Below are 24,016 nucleotides of genomic sequence, written 5' to 3'. Positions count from 1 at the left end.
TAAAACAAAATAAGCTGGTCTTATTTTATTTATTTATAATTACATTTAATAAATTTACATTTTTAAACAGTAAGTCAAAATACATACACATAATGTGAATATTCTTCAAGAAAGTAAGGAAAAAATAACTAGTGATTGTGTCTCTTTCTTTAAAGTCATAGCCAAATAAAATAAACTTTATGTAAGGCCTTTTCCATGAGACTAGAACGCCCTGCCAAAATCCACAAATCTTATTTTTAATGCACGTTAGACCACGTGTACTCCATTGATTTTAAGCTTGGATTGACTGAACTCACCCTTACAGGACTGGCCAACATAACCAACCTGTACCCTGAGATACTATATCATCTCAAAGGATAATATATTTTATGGTGGTGATGTGTGATATGAAACTGCCATGATTTCTTTGCAGCACTGATCACAGGCCTTTCATTTTGTTTTAATCCACTGGCAGCCAATCCAGTTTTGGTGGATATATAAATATATTCTTAGTCACACAATAACAGTATTAGACTGATAATAGGGTTTACTATTAAAATTTTGAACGACACTCCGTCGACTGTACTAAAGTCGAACACGGAAGTTTGAAAATGATAATTGCGAACTCAAAAAAACAATCTAGGAATGGGTTTTAACATGGGTCGAGGTAGGGGAGATGTTTGTAGTTCAGAATAATACTGAACACCTACCTCGACCCATGTTAAAACCATTCCTAGATTGATTTTTTGACTTCGACATTCGACGTTTTCGAACTTCCGTTGCCGACTATAGCACAGTCGACGGAGTGCCGTTCGAAATTTTAATAGTAAACCGATAATAGACCAGTTGAAAACAAAAATGTCTAGAATATCAGATGTTAACCCTCTCATGAATTAAATATATCCTTCTAGTCAGATAAAAATTAACAAATCAGTATTAACTCTCTTTCAGTCAATTTGCTGTTTCACATTTGGTTTGTTCTACCTACCATCCTAATAAATATTCTTCACTTAATGCAGTCAAAGTTCTCTAAGTCTGACCAGTACTGTCCGTCTGTCTCACTCTGTAGTTTCTTCATACTTAAATGTGCAAATATATACATTTGTTAGGCCATAAATATTCACTCATTAATGGCTGTGACACTTTGCTTATTTACATGTAGTGTAAAACCCCAAAATGTAGTACTAGTCAAGCATTCATGGTACCATTCACAATGTGCAAAATAGTAAATAGTTTTTAAAATACAAACATCTGTAGCCATTTCATCTTAATTAATTAAACAGTGTAGTAATTTTTAGCAAAGACTGTCTCTTAAGTCCTGTACTGAGAGACACTTTTTTTTCCAATATCCTTTCCAGTTTTAGAGATATTAGCTGTCAGTTACTGATCGGGGGAATATTTTCTTGTCGATCTGTTTTAAGCATGTGTGTCCTTCTTTTGGTAGGCATTTCACTTCTTTCAGGTGGAAATTTACCTGTATATCAAAGAAATATGAGGAGGAAATATTGTTATATAAAATTCATGAACAGTTCAACGTAATGTTCATCCTTTCAGTATTATATATTAAGTCTGTTTATTTTGTTTTATCACTAATGTCTTACACTCAGGTGAGATGGTGATAGTATGACACACTCAGGTGATATGGTGACAGTATGACACTTACACACATGTGATATGGTGACAGTATGACACACTCAGGTGATATGGTGACAGTATGACACAGGTGATATAGTGACAGTATGAAATACTCAGGTGATATGGTGACAGTATGATACTTACATAATTGTTGACTGAAGCACATACTGACTGTATAACTTAACTGTTAATTATTATGACTAAGGACCTTTTCTGCCAAATGATGGCTATTCTGTGTTAAAACACAGTACAGATTGTGCTGTTTTTTTAATAGTAAACTAAACATGTTGTTACAACAAATTGAACAAAAATTCTTATGTTCTGTTTACTTATGTATTTAATGTAACAATACTCACCTGGCCCACTGGAGATGAGGCAGAATATTTGCCTATGCCGACTATGGTCCTGGTTTGACTAGTCAGCATAGTGCTAGATAGTTGCCAGAAAAAGTGAGGTTTATTTGTGCTGACTGGAATTACGTAGTTTAATTGTAAGAAATTTTATCACTTACTTCCATGCTAAAGTAAGTATACTGAATGAGAGTTTTTGGCAACCATAGCTGTTTTTTATAGAGTCTATGGAAAATTGTTATTTATATATCTGTTCATCAATTCTGTTTTAGTTTGTATGGTCTAGGTGATTGTGAAGTAGAAGATGCACTGTTTGTTTTGCCTTGTTCATTTTATCAGTGTTATGGAGCATAATCCTGCAGGTGGGGAGTGGGGCCAATTTTCAATGGTGCCGGTGGTCTTTGACTTCTCTCCATGGTTATGGGACCATGGGAATGGTATATTTAAGTAAGAGGAGTATGGGGATTTGTCACTCATGAAGGGATTAAAAAACTCTGGTGTAGTTATTTATTTTTAATTGATAGTGACTTTTTATCATTTAATTGCTTTGGGATTTGAGATCTTTGCTTACTTGTTTAATATGAATCTATCTTCACAATTGCATTATCTGCTGGCACTGTGCAGAACCTCCACATAGGCCTTGCGTAGAATAATCTGAAGCACGTCAGTAACCTTGGACTTCCGGCCTCATTTATTTGAGAGTGTACTGACCAACAGACTAAACTTGGTGGTCCACCCAATTACAGGGTGACATTGGGTCTAGCAGGAAATAACACCCCTCCCACCTGCTGCCCTGAATATTTTTTTTTAAGTAAAGTGACAGGCTAACAATGAGGCAGCTCTTGATCTCAGCTACACCAACATGGTACTGGTGCAGAGGGAAAATGTTTATGCATACTGTCACCCCTATTTAATAATGTTGATGTATACTTTCTCTTCTCTGATCATGTGGTTTTGTGTGTGGCCAAAATTAAATGAAATTAAATTATTTGGTATCATTTTACTTATTTGAATAATTCAAATGAATTAATTTAACTCAATTTGAGTATAATACACAAGCATTTCTTTTTGATTTGGTGATTTCTAAATATGTTATCAGGAAGAGTTTTTGTAACAAGAAATTACAGAAGGAAGGTTCCAAACAATTCACATTTAGAGTATGAAAGCATGCACCCTTCCTATGGTAATGTTGTGAAATGGCAAATGGTTCATAGTAGTAGATTTAACTGTAGATGAAGCCATATTCTTAGAACTTGAAAAGATAAAACAGAAGTTCATTGAGAGAAATTATCCACAATGGTTGGTTGATAAATGTTCTTCAGGAACCATTGAAAGAAGGGCTATTTCATATAAACCACTTAATCTCGGTGATGAGTATGTTAATACAGAATGAGTTTTGTTTTCACTTACACCTTAGATATACTAGGCATCAATGGTATTATTAAAAACAAGTCCTACTGCAGACCCTGACAACAAAATGAAAGGAGAAAAGCCACCATTTATTAATAGGAAAAAAAAAGTAATGTGAAGGATATTTTAAAGGATAAGTATAGATCTATTAAAACTCCTGAAAAAAAGAGGGGGGGGCTCACTTTCAATTGTAATACATGAGAATATTGCAGGTTTAGTTCTAATCCCCCCTCATTTTTCTATTAGTACATAAAGAACAAATAAAGTACAAAGCTATTTTAATTGCAAGTCTGTCTCATGTCTTACATGCGAGTCTTTTCGCATTAGATGCACAAAGAGATACGTAAAAAAGGATTGTGCAATTAATATCAAACATGATGAAATATGCACTCTTTAAACATTCCATTAATTTTGTAAATTAAAAAAAAAAAAACTTCATAGGTGTCTACTAGGTTAATGACCCTGGAGCAAAGAAAATACAACTGGCCAGTGAACCCCCAAAGCAATTTATTAAAACACTCTGTACTCTGACGTCTCGGCTAAAAAGCCTTCAAGGAGTAAAACAGTGCAATAAACCAGCACACACATTTATAAAAATATACACAATCAATAATTCAATTAAATATTTAAATCAGTACTCTCCAATTGAGTTATTCGTTTAACCCCTTCGGGTACACAGTATCAAACTTTAAAATACATATAGCTTCTTTAAATAAGAGTTGATGTTTCACCAACTCTGTTTCAAAACCAGATGCATTCATTTTTTCTAAAATAGTGCTGTATAGAACCTCACTGCAGCTATTCTGAAATTCATTAAAATGTCTTGCTATAGGACTCTCTTCCCTTTTATTCTTAATACCCCTTATTTGTTCCATAAGCCTTACTTTGAATTGTCTCTTAGTTTCCCCAACATAAAACAAGTTACATGGACACCTCAGTGCATAAATAACATCTACAGTGTCACAAGAAAACGTGTCCCAAGTACATTTTATGTCATTAATTTTAGAGAAACTATTCACTACATATTTACAGGCCTTACATCTGCAACAAATGTAAGTACCTGTCACTGCTGGTTGAGAGCAAAAATTAGTAACTGGCATACAAAATTTACTTCTAACTAAAAAATTGTGAATATTTTTGTCCCTTCTATATGATAGCCCAAGCAAATTATCTAACCAAGTACAAACATTTTTTGAGAGCAAAAATAGCCCCAATAATATTTAATTAACTGTGTAATCTCTACACTATACTCACTAAATGTAGTAAAATAAATATTCCCCGGGATTCATGAAGCTCGGCGCAAGGCCGGTGTAAGGCTTGCGCCGGCGGTGCATTGCATAGCCGGCGCAGTAGCGCCATATGCATATTAATGAGAGTGCACCGTAACCACAGGCATGTGCGTAGTGTACGTGAGCGAGCCCAAGTAGGATGCGTCAGTAGGCGTGTTTAAGCAGGCAGGCGAAGAGCAACCTAACGTGCTGTCTGCCATAGTCCGCCCAGAATAGAAATGGCTGCAGCCATGGCCCGCGCAGAATGAAATGTCCGCAGAGTATGCAACAAAGTACCCGTCCCAACTAAACAGAGAAGCAAATAAAACCCACGCAGCCCGAAATGTACCTGTCCAAGGAACAAAGGATACGCGTAATACCGTGTCCGTACAGCAATGTACTGTGAGTGTGCATAGTCAGAGAAGGTGTACAGCAGCATGTCAGCACGCCGCACCGACATAGGAGTAGCGACTAAGGTCACCAACCGTCCCACTTTGCGAGGGCAGTCCCTGTATTGGCATCGTGTTCGAAATAAAGCATTAAAACGGGAAATGTGTGAAGAGTGTAGTGGATAATGAGTTTCCGTATTTAATGTAATTGTAGCCTGAATCGGTTATTTCCGTAACTGAAATACCTAAATGTCCCAAGAAACAGAATAAGCTACCAAACTGCCACAACAATAAGCTCATACTTAGGCAAATAAGTGAAGTTCTATGCTATATAGTGACCGTGTAATGCGTGTCGGGCTGTGAAGTCAGATGTGACTCCCTGCACATACAGGTGGTCAATGTAGAAGTCCCACAGAACCACGATAGCAATGTGTGTGTTGAATGAAAGGCGACCGACAAACCCTGTCCCCTGATCCTGGGAAGTCACCCTTGGGCTGTGGGGACAGCCACCTATACGTTGTACAGGGGTGACCTACTACCCTCGACAGGTATGACTTTGCATTATGTACCAGTTAGCTGTGGGACATGTCCCTGACAGCAGATATGCATATCCGGGAGGCCCCTGCGAAGGATATCTGTGTCAGATGTCCGTCCCAGTATGGCATCTGTTCTGCAAGCATCTACAAACAATGTTACCCATAACACCGCTGTGTGTGCCTGTACCGGAAATGTAGATGTATGACAGGGTGCACCCACGGAATGGCAACATGGGACACCACCTGTGACAGGCAGTTGGTCTGACATGCAGCCAGCAACTATGACCATGTGGGTTGTGTCACATAGACAGTTTACAACACATTCTGTGATGTACATGTTCACATCCCAGCCAATGGTTTCATTAACGTTACCTGAGGGGTAATGTTATGAAGCCCTTTGCCAGGACGAGGTAGGCTGTATGGACTGCAACACCCCAGCAATGGGCTGGGTGACCGTCGAAAATGTCAACCATGTCTTAAAGGCATGAACCGCCCTGAACAAGACAAACCGTGTGGGATGCGGTATGTATGTCCCCTATGCAGTCATGTACGAACCGCAGTATGATCCCACCCCATGTCTATGCAGATAGGTCTCCTCAGGGTACTGGGACAGTAATAACCAGCCTCAGTGGAGGCATTGGCCCTGTGATGTGGGAATACAGTTGTCATGCGATACAACCTGGGCACCCTACCTGAGGTGAGGCTATAAAGAAATAGCTGTCCTAACTGTGGGTCCTAATCCCAAATGAGATAGTGGAGTACACAGCGGGCTCACCATCTGGTCTCATGGATGCTATTCACACTACCCTGGAGAGAGCATGTCCCACCTGTGTGTCACAGAACATTTGGTGACCACAAACCGCTGGTACAGACATCTCCACATGTGTGGTGGAGGGTGTGGAGATGTCCTCACTGGACCTGTCAGCCTGTATGTCGGCAATGTGTGTATGTTGAGTAAACCCCACCTCTATGTGAACCCAGTCAGAGCATATGTGGTAGTGACCTCACAGGTGTCGAGCATAGCAACTGAAGGTGGTATGATTGTCAGCCAGGTCCATGTAGGTATATCTGTGGAATGTGCCCTGGACAATCCCATGACATTGTGTAACTCTACACATATGATGACCAAGGGTGTCACACCTCACAAGGTGTCTGCTCCACCCTGTAGTAGCCACCTCCTCGTGTTGTACATCATGTGTATGGCTGGGGTACACCACACTGGACGCTTGGCATTGGTACAATGAACCACAGTTGGGTAAGTGAATGCCTGGTACATGCAGTCCTGTAGGTACTGGTAGATGGCAAATGTGATTGATGCAGTGGCTGCTGTACCATTGACCACTGGCTCAGGGTCCTTAAAGGAGACCACAGTACTGCGCAGTAGTGTGTAGTCTGCCTCTGAGCAAGCAATGTGTATGTTAACTGGCAACACTCACAGCAACGGATGCCAAAAGCAGAAGCCAATGTCCAAATAACATAGATCAACTTCTGCATGACAATATGTGTTATCATACATGTATTGACATGTGTCTGCCAATTACAATTGGAAATGGCCGGTAAGACTGGCCTAAGGTTCCCATGATGTACACAGTCTGGGGGTGTTGTTCGATAATAAAGTGGCAATACCTCCCAATCGTGACCTCTGGGTATGGTATGAAAGTGGTTGTTAACCTGCAACAATGGATGTATAGCATTGGTTTCTGGTGTCGGAACACATGTTTCCTGTAGCACAACACAGTATGGGTAGTCAAGCACACATACACAATTGCTGAACACACAGCATCAGTGAAACCCACTGCTCACAAGGACACAGCCCGACAAGCTCTACACTTTACATATGCACAGTGGTGTCCATTGTAGGACCCAAAATTGTGGAAAGAACCAAATTATGTCTTATTTCAATGCGTACCTGAACTCATTGACGTCACAGGTACACATATGCACCGCAAACGTGTTTAATGTTGCTGATAGCTGTCCATGTAATGCAGCACAGATGCACAGAATTACACAGGGTACCGGGTCCATAGCACTGCATCCACATCACACCTCCGCACATGACGGATGTGTAATGGGTACTGTCAATTGTTGCAGTCAAGGGATTCTGGGTATGTAGACACTGTGCTCGGTGTTGTTTCGCAGGCAATCCTTCCTCCCGCCCTGTGGGAGGGATGTGTCTAGCACCTGCCTTACTCCCGCTAATAATGCAAAACATACTCCGGAGAATGCTAAATGTAGGTGTGGAATGTGTACAGCCCTATACTAGTGTCCAGTAGGCAATTGTCATGGATGGACACCCGTATGTCCAGGATGGCACCCACAACTGCAAACCCGGGTAAATGACATAGCCGCGGTAAGGCATGACACAGGAAATACACATAGGGACCACAGTTGACATTCCACATACAGAGCCGGACTCGTGCCAACACCGGGGTACAGCACTCAGTCTGCCAGCAACAGACTGAGGAGCACCCGCTACCGTACAGCGGAACAGATGTACGACCTGTGGAACACATACTAATGGCACACACACAACGTCAAGTAGGATATGTAAGCTATGGCATTCCCACCTATGAAGACAACATGGTTAAATGAATGCATAGGTAAGCAACATGTTCCGGTGGTGTTATATTGGAAATACAGTGACGGATATGTCCCAGTGGGATGTCTGCGGTTTATATGAAGCAGTTGGTAACCAGCATCTTTGGATGTATGTCAATTGTTCACAGTACTAAATCAGCTGGTTATGTAGCACCATGTGGAATGGGTAGTCAAACAGACATCCGCGATACCTGAACACACAGTATCAGTGAAATCCAATGCTCACAAGGACACAGTCCGTCAAGCTCTACACTTTACATATGCACAGTGGTGTCCATTGTAGGACCCAAAAATTTGTCTAAAGACAGCTCTTCCGCTTCTTTAATCACCTAACGAACTCATTGTAGTCACAGGTACACATATGCACCGCAAGCGTGTTTAATGTTGCTGATAGCTCTCCATGTAATGCAGCACAGATGCACAGAAATACCCAGGGTACCGGGTCCATAGAACTGCATCCACATCACACTTCCGCACATGACGGATGTGTAATGGGTACTGGCAATTGTTGCGGTCAAGGGATTCTGGGTATGTAGACTCTGTGCTCGGTGTTGTTTCGCAGGCAATCATTCTACCCGCCCTGTGGGAGGGATTTCTGCGTAGCACCTGCCTTACTCTCCGCTAATAATGCAAACCATACTCCGGAGAATGCTAAATGTAGGTGTGGAATGTGTACAGCCCTATAGTAGTGTCCAGTAGGCAATTGTCATGGATGGACACCCGTATGGCCAGAATGGCACCCACAACTGCAGACACGGGTAAATGACATAGCCGCGGGAAGGCATAACACAGGAAATACACATAGGGACTACAGTTGACATTCCACAGACAAAGCAGGACCGTCGTGCCAACACCGGCGTACACAGCACTCAATCTGCCAGCAACAGACTGAGGAGCACCCGCTACCGTACAGCGTAACAGATGTGCGACCTGTGGAACACATACTAATGGCACACACACAACGTCAAGTAGGATATGTAAACTATGGCTTTCCCACCTATGAAGACAACATGGTTAAATGAATGCATAGGTAAGCAACATGTTCTGGTGGTGTTATAGTGGAAATACAGTGACGGATATGTCCCATTGGGACGTCTGCGGTTTAAATTGAGTATTTGCTAACCAGCATCGTTGGATGTATGTAATTTGTCCACAGTACTACATCACCTGGTTATGTAGCACCATGTGGAATGGGTAGTCCAACAGACATCCGCGATTCCTGAACACACAGTCTCAGTGAAACCCACTTCTCACAAGGACACAGTCCGACAAGCTCTACACTTTACATATGCACAGTGGTGTCCAATGTAGGACCCAAAAATTTGTCTAAAGACAGGAATGCCGCATTCTTTCAACACTTAAGTGAACTCATTGATGTCACAGGTACACATATGCACCGCAAACGTGTTTAATGTTGCTGATAGCTGTCCATGTAATGCAGCACAGATGCACAGAATTACACAGGGTACCGGGTCCATAGCACTGCATCCACATCACACTTCCGCACACAGGACGGATGTGTAATGGGTACTGTCAATTGTCGCGGTCAAGGGATTCTGGGTATGTAGACTCTGTGCTCGGTGTTGTTTCGCAGGCAATCCTTCCTCCCGCCCTGTGGGAGGGATGTGTGCGTAGCACCTGCCTTACTCCCCGCTAATAATGCAAAACATACTCCGGAGAATGCTAAATGTAGGTGTGGAATGTGTACAGCCCTATACTAGTGTCCAGTAGGCAATTGTCATGGATGGCACCCACAACTGCAAACCCGGGTAAATGACATAGCCGCGGTAAGGCATGACACAGGAAATACACATAGGGACCACAGTTGACATTCCACATACAGAGCCGGACTCGTGCCAACACCGGCGTACACAGCACTCAATCTGCCAGCAACAGACTGAGGAGCACCCGCTACCATACAGCGGAACAGATGTGCGACCTGTGGAACACATACTAATGGCACACACACAACGTCACGTAGGATGTGTAAACTATGGCATTCCCACCTACGAAGACAACATGGTTACATGAATGCATAGGTAAGCAACATGTTCTGGTGGTGTTATATTGGAAATATAGTGACGGATATGTCCCATTGGGATGTCTGAGGTTTATATGAAGCAGTTGGTAACCACCATCTTTGGATGTATGTCATTTGTTCACAGTACTAACGCAGCCGGTTATGTAGCACCATGTGGAATGGGTAGTCAAACAGACATCCGCGATTGGGGAACATACACCAGCAGTGAAAAGCACTGGGCAGGTGGACACAGTCCAGCAACATCTAACTTGACAAATGCACATCGGTGTCCATTGTAGGACCCAAAAATTCTGTTCAGAGCATGCCTGCTAGCTTCCTGCATTACTCATGTGATCTAATTGTCGTCACCACGTCACAGGTACACATAGGCACGCAAGCGTGTTCAATGTTGATGATAGCTGTCCATGAACTGCAGCACACATGCACAGAAATACCCAGGGTATCGGGTCCATACAGCTGCGTCCACATCACACTGCAGCACACATGAAGGATGTGTAATGGGTACTGTCCACTGTTGCAGTCAAGGGAGTCTGGGTATGTAGAATCAGGCCTCGGTGTTGTTTCGCAGGCAATCCTTTGTCCCGCCCCGTGGGAGGGACGTGTCGTAGCACATGCCACTCTCCGCTAATAATGCACACCATACTCCGGGAATGCAAAATGCAGGTGTGAAATGTGTACAGCCCCATACCAGTGTATAGTAGGCAATTCACATGGATGGACAAGCGTATGACTAAGATGGCACACATAAATGCAAACCGGTGGAATTACACTGCCGTAGTAAAGCATTACACAACTCATACACATAGGGACTACAGTTGACATTCTCCATACAAGAAACACAGACAACCAGCCGATGAAGTCCAAAGCAAAGCCGAGGTACTGTAGGGACCGTCAGTGACCAACCAGAGCACACCAAGAATTAAAGGCAGTCACCATAGTGTATTGGAGCACACTTCGTCTGCTTCATAAGCAGACTTATTCAGACTACATACAATGTAGTCCAACCTACTAAATTTACAAGCATTAATTGGTTGGTACATTAGATGTGCTAGGTACTAATTACATGCCTTAAAGGCAGACAAGCGAACAAACCTTACTTGGGTTACACATCCCACACAGTGAGGACAACAGACATTGCTCCGAAAGGTGCAGTATTCATCGGAAAATGGAAATATATGTACATATATGAAACATGAACCAACATAAAATGTTTTCCAAATGTCTGACTGTGTAAGCTACATGTATATGTCCCACGGATTGTGCCAATATATTAACAGAACTGCAGACACCTAGTAATATGAATGAACCATAATATATACACATAAACCGTATGAATATGAGTACTGTAAAATAGACCAACGAAATGTAAAGATTCACAATGTGCTAATGTAACATTCATTTACAAGGTTACAGAAAGAAATCAATGCAGACATCCATGTGTAAATACTAACAGAAGGCCAGCGAGGTGCTTGCCCTCACATGTACTGGGATGTCGTTCCACAGCATAGTGAGTGTCTGGGTGATGAATCCGTCCCAACAACACGTTCGATTAATGACAGTGTCAAGGTGTACGTCAGCTGCCCTTGTGGTTCTGAGGATCTACCTTATTTACGTGAAGCATAGTCATCAGATCTGGGTTCGACCTAGCCGTGCATGCCAGGCACGGGTCACCTCTGGGCAAGTGGTATGCAACTGTATACGGCTGGAATCCTTTCAGTCGGTCAGTATAACACATATACCTGAGACCCTGCATCCGTTTGTCGAAGAACTGTTGGTGCCTTTCCAGCTGCTGCAGGTGTTGGGTCAGATACATTCTGAACGGGCATTGTACCCAATCATAGGTCTATTGAGTGATGAGTACAAGGGACAATGACCTCCCTGATCTAGATGTGAATCCCTTCATGATGATGTGGCCAATGTGGAAGGTCTACCCAACTATGTTAGCAACATGTGTGTCTAACGAACGGTTAACAACAACACGTGTCCCCAGATCACTGGTAACCCCCTCCGTGTTCAGTGGACTGCCACCTATATGGTAGCTCGGGTAACCTTGTTCATCCCGAAGGGTATGCCTATGCATTTCCTGGCATTTAGCTGTAGGACATGTCTCTGGTACCACTTATCCACATCTGTGAGGCACTCCTGAAGGATATCTGTGTCAGATGTGTGTCTGACCTTGGCATCCGGTTTGCAGTCGTATGCAAACATTGTCACCCATAACCCCCTGTGTGTGCGTGTACATTGGAAACGTAGATGCTGGAAATAGTGGACCCAGGACTGAGCCCCATGGGACACCACCTGTGACTGGCTGTGAGTATGACATGGCGCCAGCAACTATGGCCATGTGTGTTCTGTGACCTAGCACGCTTGCAACCCATAGGGCGATGTATGGACTTACATTCAAGATGACGGGTTTATCAAGTATACCCGAGGGGGGTATTGTGTCGACGGCCTCTGCCGGGTTGAGGTAGGCTGTATGGACTGGTTTACCCTCAGCAATGGCCTTGGTGACTGATTCTACAAAGTGAAACACGTGTAAAGGGCATGATCTGACTATGACCAAGCTAAAGTGGGTTGTATCCAAAGTATGCGGGTCCCCTATGTCCTCATCTATGTGTCCCATTATGATCCATCTCCATGGCTTTGCAGATAAGGCTTGTCAAACTAATGGTATGGTAATACCCAGGGTCAGTGGAGGCACCATCTATGTGGAGTGTGACTACAGTCGCCTGTGCTACTACTCAGGTGCGTATCCTGAGGTGAGGCTAGGATTACACAGCTGTCCGTGTGGGTTAAATTCCCCATAGAGTTCCCGGAGTGCACAGCTGGGACACCATGTGGACCCATGGATGTTGTGTTAACTGCCTTGGGGCTGGATGTGGGTAATGCTGGACATACCAACGCAGACGTGCCACGTTCGAGTCCGATGCCCAAGGGACCACACACATAGCCGGCCTTAGGCATAGGCCAAGTAGGTAGCCGCCTAGGGTGTTGCTATACTCGGGCACCTTTCCAGACTCTATTTGGTGTAGGTAGACCAGGAGGGGTAGCGGGTGACGATCGGTGGCAACCTCTGCCTAGGTCACCACTTACCCTAAGGCCACTCTTCCGTGGGTAATACAGCAGTACCCACACCTAGACGCTGGTCATCGCTAGGGTCATTGCTAGTATGGCACATCATCTACGTAAGGAAGGAAACCATATATCCCCAGACAGAATGGCACAGCATAATGCCTGTTCGCCGCCAAAGGCAGACATACGTCACCAGCGTCGGTGCGGACGCATGCGCGAGATGTCCGTTAACAATGCCGACAATGTGTCGCTTTGTGAAACAAACTCCACAGAGACATTCAATAATAGACAACGACGGACAACCCGATGTCCTCGTGTCTGAGCTGTTCAACCTGTTACGCCATGTTAAATGTGTGTAGCACAGCGAAACCGGCCAAAAAGCAACGGACATGTCTGTGGCTCAGTGAACGTCGACACGCAATGTTAAACCCTTGTAATATTGCGACACAGCCCATACATACGGAGGGTTAGTAATGGCAGTAGGTTAGTTCGATCAGACCGTGTGCAATTAGTATAACGAGATCTACAACGGATACACCGGACATTCGACATACACGGTTAAGACTAATTGGGGGCCGTGACATAGTACCATGGACACGGACAAAAGCGTGCCCATGTGACTCATCTAACATTCACATGGTCAGGGCGGTCCCGCATAGTGGGCGGACAAGACCAAACCCAAAGCACCACAGCAACACCCTGACAATCGAAGGCCTGTATGCATATGGGATATAAGCAGCTGTCATCTGAACAGCCCTGTGGTGACGACATATGCATCCTGGGCCATGAGCGAGGGGGAATTAGGAATGTTCAACATGCAGTACCGCACCTTTCCCAGCAGGGGAATGGATGCCTGTGACGTGCGTGTGTGCGGGGGGGGTGATATGTAAATGTACATAGGTACCACGGGTATGCATATTAATGACAACGAACAGCTAACGTGCACTGGTCACAGTAAGTCTCAAACGTGACTGCAGTCACGTTGGAATCATGACTATAGAACATATAGATGTGCACGTGTACGTAAAGCGTCCATGCTGCAAAGACCGTTACATATATAAAGCTGTAAGTGCTTTCTGCACACGTCCGTCAACCGGATCAGACATATGTTACCGGAATAGTCACAAGTAATGCAAAACACGTAACCACACAGACACTGTAAACATATATAAACGGAATACGGATATGCATGTGCGCGTGCGCGTAACACAATCCGACATGCGAGTGTATGCAGTGCGTGTGATCCAGTGGAACCAGGGAAGGTTACGGATGTCTCCTCCACACGTTTACATTCATAATTGTGAAATATATGCTTAAATAGTACCTATTGATTCCATGCTTTGTTATCGTAATGCTACTAATATACACATCGATATACAATAACCTGATCAACACACTACATCCTAAGGTGCACTCTCACCAATTATCAACTATGTGTCCGGATACTGATTGTATTTACCAATATTGTAGATATATTAACAGATTGCCGTATTATTGTTTCCATGAAGTAAGGCATGCAACACTGATATGTATATGTCACGTTATAATCAAGACTTGGAGCACTGTCCACCTAACTATGAGCAGGTTTATTGATTAATTCGCTTTAAACCGACCCTGAAGGAAGTGAATTAGGACGGCTATGTCATGACATCCGTACTCGACGGTGCCCCATGTTAGTAGTTGAGACAGCTCAGTATCCTTTCACTGTGGAGTCTATCGTATTTGACAGTGTCTGTTTCAGCCGATATATGTTCCATAATGTCGTTTATGAAGATGGGCAGGACGCAAGGTTTGCTGTATTTACGCATACTAGCACGTGGATATAGATAGGCCATGTCATACAGACGATGGGTAGTCAAGCAGACATCCACGACTGGGGAACATACAGCGGCAGTCAATACCACTGGCCAGATGGGAACAGTCAAACACGTTCTACACTTTACAAATGCACATCGGTGTCCATTGTAGGACTCCAAAATTCTGACTGTTTTGCCAGTATGCCAGAAAAAGCCAATCCGAGTACATACCGTGACTACGGCACCGCTAGACATATGCACCACCAGCGTGTTTAACGTTGGGGACAACTGTCCATGAAATGCAGGACATATGAACAGAAATCCCCAGATTGTCGTGTCCATAGAAGTGCGACCACATCCCAGTCCGCACACATGAAGGATGTGTAATGGGTACCGTGGAGGTTGCAGCCATGGGATCCTGGGTATGCAAATATGGGGCTCGGTGTTGTTTGGCAGATAATCCGTTGTCACGCCCCGTGGGAGGGATGCGGGTATAGCACGTGCCTTACTCCCCACTAATGATGCAAAGCATCCACGGATAATGGTAAAAGCAGGTGTGAGTGTTGTACAGCCCTATATCAGTGTCCAGTAGGCAATTCCCATGGATGGACAAGTGTACGACCGAGATGGCACCTATAACTGGAAACCTGATGGAATTACACAGCTGCAGTAAGGCATAACACAGGAAATACAGATAGGGACTACAGTAGACACTCCCCATACAAAGACAGACTGCCGTGCGAATACCGCGCACATGGCACTGGATCTGCCATCAACAACATGAGGATCATTCGCTTCCATACTGCGGAACAAATGGGCGACCTGTGGAACATATACTAATGGCACACAAACAACTTCAACTAGGAAGGTCATAGGATGTTTCAACACTGGCCCGCATATAACGAACATCCTTAAATGAATAAATAGGGTATACATGTTCCGCTGTGTTATATTGACAATACAGTGGCGATATCGTCCTACTGGGCCTTTGAGGATTACTTAAAGCAGTTGCCAACCTGCAGCATGACATCATTACCATTTGGGTTAATCGTAGTAGGACACGGGTTTCAGAGCACAACATAATATGTGTAGTCAAACACACATCCGCGATTGGGAACATACAGCAGCGGTCACAACCACTGGCCAGATGGACACAGTCCAACATGTTCTACATTTTACATATGCACATTTGTGTCCATTGTAGGACCCAAAAATTTCTCCTTTTGCGAGGAGACCCAGATGAACTACAGCCGTGACTACGGCACAGCAGCAGAAATGCACCGCCAGCGTGTTCAAGGTTGATGACACCTGTCCATGAAATGAGGGACATATGCACAGACATCCACAGATTGTCGAGTCCACACATGTGCGACCACATCCCATTCCGCACACATGGAGGATTTGCAATGGCTACTGTCGAGGGTTGCAGCCATGGCATCTTGGGTATGCAGAAATGGGTGTCGGAGATGATTGGCAGAGGATCCATTGTCCCGCCCGTGGAGCGATGTGGGTACAGAACATGGCTTACCCCCCACCAATAATGGCAATCATCCACTGGAGAATGCAACATGCAGGTGTGAAATGGGTACAGCCATACACCAGTGTCCAGTAGGCATTTCCCAAGGCTGGACAAACGTACGGACAAGATGGCACCCAGAATAGCAAACCTGGTGAAATAACACAGCTGTAGCAAGGCATAACACAGGAAATACAGCTGGAAACAACAGTAGACACACTCCATAGACATCCATCCAGCCGCGAATCCCGGCGCACAGCAACCAAGCTGCTAGCAAGTGTATGGGGATCACCCGCTTCCACTCGCGGAACATACGGGCGCCTGTGGAACACATATTAATGGCACTCCAACAACGGCAACTAGGAAGGTCATAGCATGCTTAAAGTATGGCGTTCCCACTCATAAAGAACATCCTGTCATGAATAAATAGGTTCTACATGTACCGGCTGTGTTATTATGGCAATACAGTGGCGGATAGTTCACAATGGGACCTCTGAGGATTACTTAAAGCAGTTGCCAACCTGCAGGACTACAGTAACACCATATGGGTTAATTGTGGAAGGACACGGGTTCCGTAGCACTACATAACATGGGTAGGCAAACAGACATCCGCGACTGGGAACATACAGCGGCAGTCAAAACCACTGGCCGAATGGACACGGTCCAACATGTTCTACACTTTACATATGCACATCGGTGTCCATAGTAGGACCCACATATTTGTCCATAGGTGTTGGCGACAGGCTGCTATCGTGCGAACCAGAAGAAGTGACAGCCGTGACTACGGCACAGGTAGATATGGGCACCACAAGCGTGTACAAGGGTGATGACAAGTGTCCATGAAATGCAGGACATATGAATAGGACTCCCCAGCTCGTCGTGTCAATAGACATGCGTTCACATCCCATTCCCGCACACATGAAGGATGTGCAATGGGTACTGTCGAGTGTTGCAGACATGGGATCGTGGGTATGCAAAAATGGGTCTCGGTGTGGATTGGCAGATGATTCGTTGTCCCGCCCCCTGTGAGGGACGTGGGCATGGCATATGCGTTACTCCGCACTAATAATGGCAATCATCCCCCGGAAAATGCAGAATGCAGCTGTGTAATGTGTACAGCCCTATACTAGTGTCCAGTAGGCAGTTCCCATAGATGGACAAACGTACGGCCAAGATGGCACCCATAGCTGCAAACCTGGGGGAATCCCACAGCTGTTACAAGGCATAACCCAGGAAATACAGATAGGGACTACAGTAGACACCCCCCATACAAAGCCAGACCGCTGGGCAGATACCGGAGTATACGGCACTTAATCCGCCAGCACATTAATGGGGATCACGCTTCCATACAGCAGAACAGATGTGTGACCTGTAGAACCATACCAATGGCACAATATCAACGTCAGCTGGGAAAGACATACGATGGTCGAACCATGGCGTTCCCACCAATGAAAGACATCCTTCAGTGGATTAATAGGATTGATGTCAATTGACCATGGAAAACACCTGCTCAACAATAAAGACCCGCTGGCACCCTATGGCCACAAACCATGTCACACATAGGTAGATGGAACAGTCAACGTAAACATTTCGTGCACGGCAGGTCACACATGGTATCCAAAGGTTCTTCATAGACATGTATGCGCTATCACCCGTAGGCCCCGTGAGACGTATACATAACATGGGAGCATCCAGGCTTTAAGTATCCACCCGTACACTTCCATTTGTCACTTTCTATGCGAACAATGAACATGTAGCCACAGCATAGAAAGCACAGACGCACTGCTAACGACACACACGTTTGTCAACAATTCAGAAGGCATCCTATGAACACACGTATTACATGATATTGTACTATGCCGACCCCTCAACAATCAGAGACCTAACAATGTATATGGAAGATATGCATAGCATATCACTGTAATACAATGGTACAGAACTGACAGAGTAGACAAATGTATGTTAACCCTACATCTGCATCTACACTACATTCCCGTTACGGGTGTTTGCTCCACCTGCTTCACAAAGGATGCCTCAACAGTTATCCATCGGTCAGCCCTGGTGTGTGGCCAAACCTCCACCTACTAATCTATCTACATACGCATTCTTCAGCATAGCTGTGGAGGTCCCTCCTGTGGTGTAATACCCTACACGTCGTAAAACACCGACTGTAGACGTGTGCCTTGTGATGTGCCCATAGCCGGCCGTAGGCATACGCCAATCCTGCGGCTGCCCAGGCCGCTGCCCTAGTACGGCCACCTGTCTAGTAGGCGTGTCACGTAGGTATATCAAGATGGGTGCACCATGTGTTGTGCTGGCGTGTGCCATGTAGCCCCACAGCCTAGGGCACCGGGGGATCTAAGGCCGCTGCCGCCGGAGGGGTAGTACAGTCTGCAGGTATGTGCAGACGTGCACATGTGACAGCGGGCCACAAGGATACCCATAGTGGCGACAGCTGCACACATGGCTATAGTGGGACACACACACGGCCATGCATACAGCACACATAGACATACACACACCATAAATAGGCAAGTACACACAAGGTGTATGTCATGTATGGGTAAAGTGTAAGGACAGCAAGGATAGCTGTCTGCCATGTAATCCAGCGATGTCTATGAGGTGTTCTGGAATACGGACAGTGCATGGACAATGTGTGGATATGCAAAGTACCACAGGTATATGTGTCAGCCGTGCAAATATGCGATACATGGGGAAGACGACTGTACATGGGAAAGAGGCGGTGCGGCCACAACATAGGTACATAGATATAAAAAGAAAGAGGTACACACGCACATCCGCAGGCCCGTGAGTGTAATGTACACAGCAGCAACCCACAACACCATAGTAGGGTACACGTGGAGAACACGCTACGGAGGTCGCCGACCAGAAGAAGCACACAAGCAGTACACGATCTGCGTCCCACCATCCACAAACACAAGGATGGCGCCAGGATATGGGTGTTACACGTAAACCTCAAAGCCATACCGTATGAACCCATGCAGCTGGGAGCATGGACACACACACACATGTGGCACGCATGGTGATTGACCACACCCCACATACCCAACCGCACAAACGTACAACACAGGTATGGTATGCGCTACGTGGACCACCGAGCACACCACCAGCAGAGGCACATGTACAGGTGGGTGACAACAACCGTACAGGAATGGCCGCTGGTAGGCAAGGTATGTGTTGCGAAGCATCTACATCTGCAGAGGCAGCTGCAAAACACACACACAGAAACACGCCAAGGGGGCCGGGAGTCGAACCTACACCTATCTACATGAACTCACTACAGTATGAAGCATTTACAGAACGCGCTACCGAGTTTACTGAGCACAGCGCTGTCAGAGGCATACTTCTAGGCTGGTGACATCACCCGCAAAACAATAGCTGGCAATAGGCAAGGTATGTGTTGCGAAGCGTATAATAGTATGTGTATCCGCAGAGGCAGCTGGAAACACACACACACACACACACACACGGAAGGGCCGGGAGTCGAACCTACGCCTATCTACATGAACTCACTACAGTATGAAGCATTTACAGAACGCGCTACCGAGTTTACTGAGCACAGCGCTGTCAGAGGCATACTTCTAGGCTGGTGACATCACCCGCAAAACAATAGCTGGCAATAGGCAAGGTATGTGTTGCGAAGCGTATAATAGTATGTGTATCCGCAGAGGCAGCTGGAAACACACACACACACACGGAAGGGCCGGGAGTCGAACCTACGCCTATCTACATGAACTCACTACAGTATGAAGCATTTACAGAACGCACTACCGAGTTTACTGAGCACAGCGCTGTCAGAGGCATACTTCTAGGCTGGTGACATCACCCGCAAAACAATAGCTGGCAATAGGCAAGGTATGTGTTGGCGGTATAATAGTATGTGTATCCGCAGAGGCAGCTGGAAACACACACACACACACACACGGAAGGGCCGGGGTACGAACCCACGACTATCTACATGAACACACTACTGTATGAAGCATTTACAGAACGCGCTACCGAGTTTGCTAAACAGAGCGCTGTCACAGGCATACTTGTAGGCTGCTGACATCACCCGCAAGACAATAGTTGGCAATAGCCAAGGCATGTGTTGCGGAGCGTCTAAAAGCATAATCAGTCGCAGAGACAGCTGGAAACACACACACACACGGACGGACGGCACGAACCCGACTATCTACATGTACACACTACTGTATGATGCATTTACACTCCGCGCTACCGAGTTTGCTACACAGAATGCTGTCACAGGCATACTTGTAGGCTGCTGGCGGCAGCCGCAAGACAATAGGTGGCAATAGCCACGGCATGTGTTGCGGAGCGTCTAAAAGCATATTCAGTCGCAGACGCAGCTGGAAACACACACACACAGAGACACACACACACACACACGGAAGGGCCGGGAGTCGAACCTACGCCTATCTACATGAACTCACTACAGTATGAAGCATTTACAGAACGCTACCGAGTTTGCTAAACAGAGCGCTGTCACAGGCATACTTGTAGGCTGCTGACATCACCCGCAAGACAATAGTTGGCAATAGCCAAGGCATGTGTTGCGGAGCGTCTAAAAGCATAATCAGTCGCAGAGACAGCTGGAAACACACACACACACACGGACGGGACGGGGTACGAACCCACGACTATCTACATGAACACACTACTGTATGAAGCATTTACAGAACGCGCTACCGAGTTTGCTACACAGAACGCTGTCACAGGCATACTTGTAGGCTGCTGACGCCAGTCAAGAAGACAATAGGTGGCAATAGCCACGGCATGTGTTGCGGAGCGTCTAAAAGCATATTCAGTCGCAGACGCAGCTGGAAACACACACACACAGAGACACACACACACACACACACGGAAGGGCCGGGAGTCGAACCTACGCCTATCTACATGAACTCACTACAGTATGAAGCATTTACAGAACGCGCTACCGAGTTTGCTAAACAGAGCGCTGTCACAGGCATACTTGTAGGCTGCTGACATCACCCGCAAGACAATAGTTGGCAATAGCCAAGGCATGTGTTGCGGAGCGTCTAAAAGCATAATCAGTCGCAGAGACAGCTGGAAACACACACACACGGAAGGGACGGGGTACGAACCCACGACTATCTACATGAACACACTACTGTATGAAGCATTTACAGAACGCTACCGAGTTTGCTAAACAGAACGCTGTCACAGGCATACTTGTAGGCTGCTGACGTCAGCCGCAAGACAATAGGTGGCAATAGCCAAGGCATGTGTTGCGGAGCGTCTAAAAGCATATTCAGTCGCAGACGCAGCTGGAAACACACACACACACAGAGACACACACACACACACACACACACGGAAAGGACGGGGGACGAACCTACGCCTATCTACATGAACACACTACAGTATGAAGCATTTACAGAACGCGCTACCGAGTTTACTGAGCAGAGCGCTGTCAGGAGGCATACCCCTACGTGAGTGGGATCATTTGCAAAGGCAATGCGCCCGCTCGGGTGTTCGGACAGAGTGCGCAGTCACGCAGTCTGTTACCATCCCAAGGTCGCCGTACACTAACACGTTAGTGCTGCAGTCCAGAATAACAAGTAACTACTGATCAGTACATCACTGCATACTGGGCATGCTCAGACACTTAGACTCGGCACAGGCAGACATGCATACACATGTTGCGACGGCATGGGTGGCGTAATGTGGACCGTCGTGTGTGTCCAGCCACACAACAGAAACCTGGCCATGCCACAGACGTGGCCGTTACGTAGGGATAGAGGCATGCACCCGGGTATTACTGCAGACGGCTGCGGTGTGCACTGTGCTGTGTGTCTATCTACACAGCTGCCTACTGGGCATGCTCAGACACTTAGAGTCGGCACAGATCAGACATGCATACACATGGTGCGACGGCATGGGTGGCGGAATGCGGACCATCCTGTGTTTCCAGCCACACAACAGTAACCCGGTCATGCCACAGACGTTGTTGTTGCTGCGGAGAATATGTAGGTGCAATTAACCATGTGTAGGACTGGCCTACAGTTTGTTGCATGCTACAGACAACCCTCACAAACACAGGATACCTTCACAGATGTCCTGAGGACACTGGTGAGTGGGCATGCTCTCACAACAGCACCGTTTGGGTGACATGAACCACCCATACATAGCCTGGGAACATTACCCATGGCACAACACAGTACGCCAGCAGTCCCAGGTGTTCACACACCTGGCCACTGTTAAACAGCCATGCACCATACATACCAGGGGGGGGGGTGTCTGACAGTTCTGCCCATCACGCATGGTGAGGATATGCCCCACACAGGATGTACAGCCCTCAATGGTGATGCAAGACCGTGTAGTGGATCCACTGGTCATCCACTCACTGTAACCAACACCAGCATGGGGGACCTCAGTGATGACCTCTCCACAGGAAACCACACACATCATATGACCGGTGTGGTACCTTACATGTCCTCCATGCCAATGTTGAACAGAGGCCAGACCGGAAAACGGAATGCCTTCCACGACCACCCACATGCATGTCTGCGACAGGCAAACATGATGACATCAGGCCCTTGTCCACCACAGGTAGGCACATGGTGTGGTGGACCGCAGCCACTGACTACCTGTACATCAACAGTTGGAGCTACTACATGGCAGGGCAATGACAGTACCAGGGAAACCATCACCCATTCATACCGGCGTCCACCATACGGCCCCACAAACCAACATCCAGGTCCGCTCGTGGAGTGGTACTGCAGAGGGCACATGAGACAACCACAGGGCCTTCCCTAACTGTGGTAAGGACATGGTTGGGGCACACAGACCTGCATGGAAATGGTCCAGAATGGTACAACAGTCACTGCACCCACAGACATTGTCTGCATACCACAGGACATGTTCCATGCATACATGCCCCAACAGGAACATATCCATCCCACCAGAGTGTATCCTCCCAAACATGTCATGTGGCCTGGGGTGATCCCATATCTCTATGGCGTTTGACACGTCAGCAATGGGCACCGATGGTTTCCCTGGCTGTGTGCTACCCATCCTCTTTAAGGCCCTCGGCCCACACATGCGGCCACTGTGTCATGTTAGCCTTACTATGGGCTATGTCCCCAATGGATGCCATATGGCATCTGTGGTCCCACTATGCCAGGGTAGTGCTCCTATGGACTGTCAACAGCCACACCCTATAAGCTTTGACAAGTGTTGTCTGCAAAGCTGTGTGGAGGTCCATACAGGTGGTCATGGTTACAGATAGCGGTGTACAGCCAATACCGGAACATACCCACAACTACATAGTCAAGGGCGGATCCTGCCTCCCGAACCTGCTCGTCCAGTCTGGAGTGTTCACCAAGGCCATTGATGGGGATGTGTGGGTTTGCACACAGTACCATGACCTGGTGGGAGCGTT

The 24,016-nt window shown here is 46.1% G+C and overlaps 1 protein-coding gene across 1 annotated transcript in view; it reads right to left on the bottom strand.

Moving 5' to 3' along the window:
* Positions 1 to 737: 737 nt before the first annotated feature.
* Positions 738 to 24,016, bottom strand: part of CPN1 (carboxypeptidase N subunit 1) — a 549,032-nt gene continuing 525,753 nt past the window's right edge. The window contains exon 9 of the mRNA XM_044056935.1: positions 738 to 1,453. Coding sequence (XP_043912870.1) covers positions 1,349 to 1,453 — 105 coding nt within the window. The 3' untranslated portion in view covers positions 738 to 1,348. The remainder of the gene's footprint in view (positions 1,454 to 24,016) is intronic.

The sequence above is a fragment of the Protopterus annectens genome, chromosome 14.part0 (assembly GCF_019279795.1).
Source record: "Protopterus annectens isolate FY-2018-M chromosome 14.part0, PAN1.0, whole genome shotgun sequence".
NCBI lineage: Eukaryota > Metazoa > Chordata > Ceratodontiformes > Protopteridae > Protopterus > Protopterus annectens.
The sequence above is the reverse complement of the archived record's forward strand: the minus strand, read 5'-3'. Positions and strand labels throughout refer to the sequence as shown.